Genomic DNA, 10910 nt, shown 5'->3' on the forward strand with positions numbered 1-10910 from the left:
AGATAGATAGATAGATAGATAGATAGATAGATAGATAGATAGATAGATAGATAGATAGATACTGTAGCTGGTTGGATGGATGGGTAGACAGACAGACGGATGGATGGATGGATGGATGGATGGACGGACGGACAGATAGATAGATACTGTAGCTGGTTGGATGGATGGGTAGACAGACAGACAGACAGACAGATAGATAGACAGATAGATAGATAGACAGATAGATAGATAGATAGATAGATAGATGGATGGATGGATGGATGGATAGATATGGATAGATGGACAAATGTGTATATATAGGCAGGCAGATAAATAGATAGACAGACAGATGAGTAATTAGATGGATGGAGGTATAAACAAATAGACTGGATTACATTCCAAGATTTTCATTGAAGGTCTATGTGATTTTTGATAATGCTCTATGGGAAAAGCGGAAGTCTGATCAGAAAGCAAATTAACAGCATCCCGAGTCACACTGAAGGACATGAAAAGCTGGAAAGCTCTAGGAGCCATTACATTTTATAAATGTCTGGTCTTGCATTAGGGATTTGTCAAGTTGACATACTGTAATAATGATGCCCCAAAAACCCTTTATTTCACAGTAAAATACTCAGCTATTCCGAAACCCCCCCAGATCCCACCTCTAACTCATTCTCTGCCTGTCTCGGGCAACACGTCGGATCACTCCGGCCTCCAGTGATGCATGACACATGACAGATCATCAACATTTTAACACTTTAAAGAAGTAAAGTCAACAAATCCACAAACAACAGCTGAAGAGAGTCCTGTCAGCACAACACAGTAAGCTCTCAGACACTGTCTCTAATGAGCTGTCCCTCGTCTCCTGCTATTGAGCATTGAGACTGTCACTGCACGGATGCCAAACAGACTATGACAGAGTGCACAAAGTGCCTCTGAATCAATACATCAAAGAACTCTCTGAACTTGGAGTTTCTGGTCAAAGGGGCACAAAAGTAATATGGAAGTTGCTTGCTGAGACCAAAATGTGACATTGTCCAGATAAAGATTTTGTGTACCTGATTCTGAATGAAAACATCTTGTTCTTGCATAACTCAGATCTGCATTGCAAATTCCTCTTATTGCTAGATGCTGGAAATCGAATCTGTTGAATTATAATCTGTATATTTGGAGTATCCACACGTTGGCAGTTTGAAATTAGAAAAAGGCAAAACAAATACCAAAATAATCCCTGCAATCAATTCTTGTGAGAGGATTTCCTTGCTAACTATTCATGCATCTCTCTTTGCGGCTACAGATGGCATCTAAATTGTGACAGATCACTGGAAACCTCCATTATCACACCCAAAATTATTTTTCTCTAATTCTTTTTTGTATACGTAAAGTATTCAGTGTGCCTTTCAGCTGTGGCTCTGCAATTTACAAATATTTTATCAAAGATTAGCATGCTATTCAACGCTAGTCTTATATGTAGTTCAGATTTTAAAAATATTAATTTGGGGTTGGGTGTGGGTTTGTTGGCTTAGTTGGTTTCCCCTGCCAATAAGTAAACAACAACACTTGTCTTGACGAAGGACTGCTTGCATGCTTAAAATAGTATAAAAAAAAGGTTGTGTCTCCTTATGTGGCATAGATAGACAGACAGATGAGTAATTAGATGGATGGAGGTATAAACAAATAGATTGGATTACAGTCCAAGATTTTCATTGCAAGTCTATGTGATATTTGATAATACTCTATGAGAAAACCACAAGTCAGATCAGAAAGTAAAGTAACAGTATCTCGAGTCTGACTGAAGGACATGAAAAGCTGGAAAGCTCTAGGAGCCATTACATTTTATAAATGTCTGGTCTTGCATTAGGGATTTGTCAAGTTGACATACTGTAATAATGATGCCCCAAAAACCCTTTATTTCACAGTAAAATACTCAGCTATTCCGAAACCCCCCCAGATCCCACCTCTAACTCATTCTCTGCCTGTCTCGGGCAACACGTCGGATCACTCCGGCCTCCAGTGATGCATGACACATGACAGATCATCAACATTTTAACACTTTAAAGAAGTAAAGTCAACAAATCCACAAACAACAGCTGAAGAGAGTCCTGTCAGCACAACATAGTAAGCTCTCAGACTCTGTCTCTAATGAGCTGTCCCTCGTCTCCTGCTATTGAGCATTGAGACTGTCACTCCACTGATGCCAAACAGACTATGACAGAGTGCACAAAGTGCCTCTGAATCAATGCATCAAAGAACTCTCTGAACTTGGAGTTTCTGGTCAAAGGGGCACAAAAGTAATATGGAAGTTGCTTGCTGAGACCAAAATGTGACATTGTCCAGATAAAGATTTTGTGTACCTGATTCTGAATGAAAACATCTTGTTCTTGCATAACTCAGATCTGCATTGCAAATTCCTCTTATTGCTAGATGCTGGAAATCGAATCTGTTGAATTATAATCTGTATATTTGGAGTATCCACACGTTGGCAGTTTGAAATTAGAAAAAGGCAAAACAAATACCAAAATAATCCCTGCAATCAATTCTTGTGAGAGGATTTCCTTGCTAACTATTCATGCATCTCTCTTTGCGGCTACAGATGGCATCTAAATTGTGACAGATCACTGGAAACCTCCATTATCACACCCAAAATTATTTTTCTCTAATTCTTTTTTGTATACGTAAAGTATTCAGTGTGCCTTTCAGCTGTGGCTCTGCAATTTACAAATATTTTATCATTAATCAAAATTATTCAATGCACAAATTGCATTTTCTGTAGGAAATATCAGAGCTGGAAAAGCTCTGAAAAGCTGAAAAGTTTTTGTTCTGTGTAACTGTTCATTGTCAGCTTTATATGAAGATGATCCCACAAAAATGGCACTCTTCACTGCTTTAAAATTGATGCAAGGAAAAAAATGACCAATCACAAATCAGAATGCAAATTGATTTAAGAAAAAAGGCCAATTTGAATATTTAAGAAACAAACTGAAATTTTACAATGCTACTGTGATGACAAATGAATCATTTGAATCAAAGATAAGTTAGTTCGTTGAAATGGATAGTTCATGGAAATGAATTGAACTTGTAATATTGTCTTTACATCTTAAAGGGATAGTTCACCCAAAAATAAAAATGTATGTCATTGTTTACTCACTCTCTACTTGTTCGAAACCTGTACAAGTTTTTTTCTTCTGTTGAGCACAAAATATATTTTGAAGACCAAAGGTAGTAACCAAACAGCTGCTGGTAGCCATTGACTTCCATAGTATTTTCTTCATCTCCATACATAGGGAAGTCAATGGCTACCGTCAGCTGTTTGGTTACCAACATTCTTCAAAATACCTTCTTTTGTGTTCAACAGAAGAAATTCATACAGGTTTGGAACAACATGAGTGTGAGTAAATGATGACAGCATTTTCAATTTTGTGTGAACTATCCCTTTCAGTTTACATCGGAGACATTATTTAAACATTTATTATTAATGGGCAAATAAAAAGCACATTAAAAACAACAAAATGTTGCTCATTTTGTTGCGAATATTAGATATCACGCCTACATGCAAGCACTGTAATGGTAAAATTCTGTATTTTTTTAAACCTAAATTAGATTTTTATAATGGGTTCTTCATAATGTTCTGAGGAAGGGTAGTTCCAGTCCTCAAGGCCCTGTCATTCCTGCCCCAGTTAAGACTTTAGCTGTGACTGATGACCGATGTAGAGGCCGGACTCAAGATTTATCGGGACAATAAATGAGATGGGCTGCTCATTGCAGCGGACTGTGATTACTCAAACGTTTGGCACAGACGAGAACATCAAACATCTGTCCATACATTTTTACAGCGGACACAGCTTGAGAATCCTATGTTTAACTTTCACAGTAATGGCACACACTAGTATTCAGATCAGCGCTGCTTACAGAGGAAATGCCCATAATTTACAAGTAACACATGTTGTTGTTTATAATTAATTCATGAGCTTACATTTCAAACAGTTTCTAAGTCAAGCCCCTTCTGTTCTCAATGTTAAGCCCCCCACTGTGACGAAATCATTGAGGGGAATTTATGGTGTCATAAATTGGCCAGCTAATGAATTGGATGTGAATATCAATGAATATTTTCTATGTATTGTTTTGCGTCCATCATTCTCACAATGCCATTACACTAGTATTGCCTGTGCCACTTTTCACAAAGCTGCTGATATTTCTATTGCACATATTCCACTCAAAAACAAACACACAGTATGATCAGTGTAGTTGGATTCACAAATGAACAAGTCTTATAAACCAGGTCTTTTAATGAACCAGTCACAAGTTATTGGTTTGAATCAGTCTGAATAAATCTTAATGAAGAAAAATCAAATCTGAATGAATCACTGGATCTGTTAAAAAATAATCACAAACTCTCTGGTTTGAATGAGTCTAATGAATCCTTTTTTAAATGAACTCTAATCAATCAGTCTTACCGGTTACTTAATAAACATCTGAACCACAAGTTATTACTTATAGTCATACTCAACTCAAAATCAAGGAAAGAACTGTTTTGTGTGTTTGAATCACTAGCATTACTTACCGGAAATATTTAAAATTTTACTCTTGAATCTTTAAGACATTCAAATGTTTAATTCAATAATTTTACTTTATTTAATGTATTTGATCATGATAATATGAAGCATAATTATCAAATGTATACACAAAATCTTATATTTTTTATATTTATTAATAATGTAACCTTTCAATGTTTTAAAGATTCAGTTTATTAAATTGTGGTATTTCATAGTAAATTTATTTTCATATTTATATATTATAGAAATATACAAACACACCAATGCTATTTAAGTATAATTGAGATACTATTGTATTCTACTAGATTCAGTTAATATTAATATATTTTGAATTAATATTGAGTTAGTTTTGTATATTTTCAGTTATAATTTTAATTTTAGTTATATCATTTTGATGTTTTTGTCATTTTTGTCATTTTCTAAAAATGTCTAAGTAGTTTTTATTTCAGGTAAAATAAATGAATTTCATTTCATTACACCATCCCAAAACTTGCATTGATAGTGCCCCTGAAACAGAATAATACACTTGGATTAATCACCAAATGCACAAATATGTGTACACTGATTGTCCTCACCACCGTAATTGATTCTAGAAAACAAAATTAAGGTATCTTTGTGAGAGGGTATTTGTGTAAAATAATATATGAGGAGTCAAGGCGGAGAGTCTGTGTAATCTGTGTTATCATGGGCACACCTGCAGACACTTCATCACAGGGCATGCTAATTTTTAGAGCATTGTGGAAACACAGAGGATGCATTATATAATTAGTTTCTAGTGGGACCACTTATGTCAAGTCTCTCTATTTATTTAGTGGGTGAGCCAAATAACAATATATTTTGTGTCCTTATCTGTCCTTACAAAAATATAAAGCCATGCCAGCAACTGCAACTTGTATTAAATCTAAAAAACATGAACATGGCAGTTGTAGCTTTTGGTGTCCCCGACGTGATATAATCCCCATATGAAGCGAGCTCCATCTTGACTTTGGTGTCTTGATTGATGGCGCAGAACTTCTCGAGTCACTCCCGGATGTTTTGGGGAGCCGGTATCCCATTTGTAATGCTAGTGCATAGACACCCGCGATACGAGGCAGATGCTTTTGAATTGGCTGCCTGAGGTCAGCCCTGACCTATCACATCCATCTAGGCTGTGTGACTAGGGAAACATTACTAATCCTTGGGCTGACATTCCGAATTCGATTGCAGAGTCAAAGATATGGAATTAATGCAGGTGCTCGGTGAGCGGGACTTGATTATCCTGACACCTGGCCGACGATCACCTTGTCTAATTGTTCAAATGCTCTCCTTCCTCTGACTTTCTGCATAGTTTTCAGGGCATATTCCAGCTGTTGGCTCTCACCTCCCCGCTACCACCAGCTGAGGGAATTGGGTTCTGTTGCTGTCACTTCCCTCCCACTTCCAGGCAGAATCCGCAGTCCCTCTGTGTCCCAACATGCCGCAGCCGCCTCTCGTTTAGCTTTTTCTGTCTGATGCGATATTGATGCCAGATCTTTCCAGGCCACTTTGATTCTGTTCTACATGAAAACTTCATGACGGTTTAATTTCCTGTTGGTTTGATGATAAATTCATTCTAATTGCCATGTCGACGTCATTGCCCAAGACGTCTTAAGAGATTCCAAAGAGCAAATGTGTTTTCGGCTCTGCTTTTCTTGTTATTCATTTTACATGCAGGCGGTTTTGCAGTTAGAACTGACCTGTCACTGTACTTGTACAAGTGAAAATTTAATTATACTATGAACATGAATTATACATCATTTCAGCCTGGTTTCATGCCAAAGAATGTGTTTTTCAGTCTGTGTGTGAGTGTTTCATTTTATGTTAAACACCACGATATACTTAAGTGCTACGCCTCCAGGTTTCGACTATATATTACTGTTCAAAAGTTTGGGGTTGGTGAGAATTTGTTTAAAAAATGTTTTTGAAAGAATTCTCTTACACTGACCAATGCTGCATTTATTTGATTAAAATACATTATTACATACATTATTTGATAAAATTACAGTAAAAATGTTAATATTGTGAAATATTATTACAATTTAAAATAACTGTTTTCTATTGAATAAATTTGAAAATCTAATTTATTACTGTGATGGCAAAGCTGAATTTTCAGCAGCTATTACTCTAGACTTCAGTGTCACATGATCCTTCAGAAATCTAATTCTAATAATAATTAGTATAATAAATTATAATATGTTGATTTGCTGCTCAGGAAACATTTATTATTATTATTATCAATGTTGAAAACAGTGGTTCTGCTTAAAAGAACAGCATTTATTTGAAATTTTGATTAGTAAAAATATTAATTTCTGTACTGTACGTGTAATATATATATATATATATATATATATATAAACTCTTAATATACAGTAATTTGACCTTTTTATAACAATGACTGGTTACTTCAATATGTAAAATGTCATAACTCCCCAAAAACGAATATTTTATTAACATTTTTGGAGGTGTTGCACCACATGACATTTTAGATTAAAGTTTAATTACTTCTCTTAAAAAATGACATAAAATTTTGAAACATGAACTTGGAATTTTATATATTTTACACTATGTTTTTAGTTTTAGATTTTTCTCTTTTCACCACAGACACTCTTATTTGTCATTGAGCCACATGTGATCTACAGTGTCATCTTGTTTTACTGGTCTTCAGTGTGCTAAACACAAAAGTCTGCTCACCTTCCATCAGCAGGGCATGTTTCCTCAGTCCTGCTGTCGTGAGACTAAAGCCTGGCAGTCTTAGTACTAATACATAATGGCAGACGTGCGGCTATTCTTTCTCAGTATCAAAACCTGTCTGATTACCTGCCTTTTATCAGATAAAGCCACAGGGCAAAGAACAAGATAAAACAGCAGTGTTGTCTCATTTGAAGAGATCAGGCTATATTTAGCAGAAGCTTTTTATCCAAAGAAACAAAACAACTGAAGAAATCAATATTTCTTTAATAGCTTCAGACACTCAGAGTAGCAAATCACACAAAATGAAAAGCGAGTAGGGTAAATAGTTAAACGACAAACAAGACTGAGGAAATATTGAGGGAGCTGTGGAGTTCAAGAAAAGATTGTCTTCGCATGCAGGGGGTAAATTGTCAATTGGATACACTAGATTTTCTTTCTAAGCCTTAAAATTATATCTGAAGAGCAGAATCCATTGGTTGTTATGAAATAACTGCATTTTTGAAAGGCCAAAGCCTCAAGACCTCTGCACGCACCGATAGAGAAATTGTATCCGGCTATCTTGTTAGAAAATGCCAACGTAGAGTGACTGATTTTTATTGTCAATTTGGTTCGTAAGCCATGAGACGATTTTCCAATAACAGCAATGAGGAATTACTGAGGCACATTTTTTTTTCCTGCTTGCATAGTTCTGTTTTTGCTCGTTTTATGTTTGTAATCTTTATTGTTTAGTGGATTCTGTGCTTTTTTACGGCATTTCTTCAGCCAGGGTTACTGACTGGCATGTGGTGTAGCCCACTACAAGTGATGTAAGGTCGTAGAAACACGGAGGACTGTGTCTTTCAAAAGCAATTACTCAAGAACACCTACTTTCATCTGGCCACGAAGAAACTCCTACCTTACGAAATATGTCTTGAAATTACTCGGGTGTCATAGCAACAACTGAAGGCAAGAAGACATACGACCACATGAAGATAAGTGCAGGTCACGCTGAAAACCAGTCCATGCAAGACTAAAACTAAATTGAAGTAAAAGGGAACAAAACAAATGTACTTGGAAAAGCTGTAAATGGCAAAATAATTAAAAAAAAAAGCTCTAATTTTCTTCTCGGATACAGTACAAAAGCAAGCTGAAAAGAAAGTAATGAGATAAAAAGACTCTGTATTACGTATTTCCATTATGTTCACTTCACAGCTGTATTCAAAAACAAACGTATAGTGAAATTAACATGAACAAATGACTCTAACGAGCCAGTTCTTTTAATGAATTGCTCAAAAAGACTTTTTGGTTGAGTCTGTCTGACGAATCCTTCACTTAATGAACTCACTAAATCTGTCAAAGTGCTTATAAACATCTGATTCACTGAAATAACATCTGATACACTTACTAAGCTGCAAGTCATGTCAGTCATGTTTGTCTCAAAATTAAGCTGTTCATGTTTAAGTTTAGTTTCTCAAATCTTTTAAATAGACCATTTAAACACAAGTTGTCATTTGTGTTTGCAAAAGTTTGGGATTTAAATGACAAAAAAAAATACAGAAAAAACTTAAATAGTTTATTCATGAACAAGTGACTCTAAAGAGCCAGTTCTTTTAATAAATCGATCAGAAAGACTTATTGCTTTGAATCAGTCTGACAAACCCTTCACTTATTTATCTCACTGATTTTGTCAGGTAGTTATTAACATCTGATTCACTTACTGTATTTTAAGATTTTAGAAAGTTTGGTCATATGACAACCTGTAGTCAAGATTCACTTGTCATTTGTTTTTTGTTTTGCATAAGTTTAGTACTTAACAAAAACAAACTATCAGAGATGAATAATTGGCTCTAATGAGTCAGTACATTTGAATCATTTAAAAAGATTTATTAGTTTGAATCAGTCTGATAAATCCTTCATTTAATGAATCTGTCAGAGTGGTTATTAACATCTGATTCACTGAATGAACATCTGATTCACTTACATGACAACCTATAGGCAAGATTCATTTGTGTTTGCAGAAGTTTGGTATTTAACAAAAACAGACATCCAATTCAACTAACATAATCCGATTCATAAACAAATGACTCTAATGAGGAATAGCTCAAAAAACTTGCTGGTTTGAATCAGTCTGACAAATCCTTCACTTAATGAACTCACTGAATCCATTAGATCATCTGACTCATTTAATAAACCACAAGTCTTTCAGTCATGTTTGACTCTAAATGAAGCTTTGTGTATTTAAAAATTTTAGAAGCTTCATTTTGTTCATATGAAACCCGGTAGGTGAGATTCACTTTGCAGAAGATTGATGCTTACATAACAAAAACAAATGTACACAGTCTGATTCATGAACAAATTACTCCAGGGAGCCAATTCTTTTATTGACTCACTCAAAAAGATTTGCTAGTTTGAATCAGTCTAATGAGTCCTTGATCTAAATAACTCATTAACATCTGATTCACTGAATGAACATCTGATTCACTTACTGAACTGCAACTCTTTCAGTCATGTTGGACTAGAAATGTAGCTTTGCGTATTTAAAGATTCCAGAAACTCAAGTTTGTTCATATGACAACCTGTAGTCTAGATTCACTTGTCATTTGTGTTTACAGAAGTTTGCTATTTAAAAAACACACGGCAGCTCGGAGCTAATCTCACCAACTCTAAATTTCCCCAGCGTCCGTACACGTGACCTCAGGCACTGATGAAACCTGCAGCAACAACCCAAATCCTGAGAGTGACACTTCAGCCACACTCACTGAGCAGCATAATCTCACGGATCAGACTGGAATCTGAAAGCCCCAGCTATGGATGCTCTGGTGGGCTTAGAGGCAGTGGCACCAAAGCCTGGATGAGTCCCACCTCAGCCCCTCCTCATTCTTACCATCCACACATGCTGGACTGGCTCTGGTAGAGCCGGCAATCTGGCCCTTCCTGCAGGCACACCTGGCCGTCTGCCGGGCGATGGTCCTCCTTGGCTGACTGCTGTCCCTGTCCAGAATCACGATTTCACATGTACCCGCCACCAGCTGACCTGAATGAAGGACAAAGAGTTTAGAGAAATGTCAGCTGGGCTTTCAAAACCACCTGGATGAGAATCAAATCTTTAAGAAAATGTGAATGGTGCCAAATTCCCTGCTACAGTGCTAGAATGATGTGGCTGGTTGCCAGTAGGGATGTGCGCGACGACTAATTTGACTGTCGTTTAATCGAAAGTTTTGTATCCGACTAGTCTCCATTTTACTTACTCAGACCATGCGTTATTTGTTCAGTGAAATTATCACTAAAAAAGCAAGCCGATAGAGTTTCAGAAAGTGCCTGGATGTCCAGGCGCTTTCTGAAACTCTATCGGCTTGCTTTTCGTTATCTCTGCATGCCTGCGACTTCAGTTCTTGCCGAGCACGTTTTTTCAAGTGCAGGAATTTTATTGTTAATCGCCTCAGGTCCCGTCTTTCACCAGACCACGTTGATAATTTCACTGAACAAATGCATGGTCTGAGTAAGTAAAATGGGCATTGTTGCAGGGCGATGGTCCTCCTTGGCTGACTGCTGTCCCTGTCCAGAATCACGATTTCACATGTACCCGCCACCAGCTGACCTGAATGAAGGACAAAGAGTTTAGAGAAATGTCAGCTGGGCTTTCAAAACCACCTGGATGAGAATCAAATCTTTAAGAAAATGTGAATGGTG

The 10910-nt window shown here is 36.5% G+C and overlaps 1 protein-coding gene across 1 annotated transcript in view; it reads right to left on the reverse strand.

Moving 5' to 3' along the window:
• Positions 1-10252, reverse strand: part of LOC107661496 (protein FAM19A5) — a gene marked incomplete at its 5' end in the record, with an annotated part of 22390 nt that extends 12138 nt beyond the window's left edge. The window contains one exon of the mRNA XM_016451109.1: positions 10105-10252. Coding sequence (XP_016306595.1) covers positions 10105-10252 — 148 coding nt within the window. The remainder of the gene's footprint in view (positions 1-10104) is intronic.
• Between the last annotated feature and the right edge of the window lie 658 nt (positions 10253-10910).

Source organism: Sinocyclocheilus anshuiensis, unplaced genomic scaffold, assembly GCF_001515605.1.
Source record: "Sinocyclocheilus anshuiensis isolate Anshui unplaced genomic scaffold, SAMN03320099.WGS_v1.1 scaffold491, whole genome shotgun sequence".
NCBI classification, from domain to species: Eukaryota; Metazoa; Chordata; class Actinopteri; order Cypriniformes; family Cyprinidae; genus Sinocyclocheilus; species Sinocyclocheilus anshuiensis.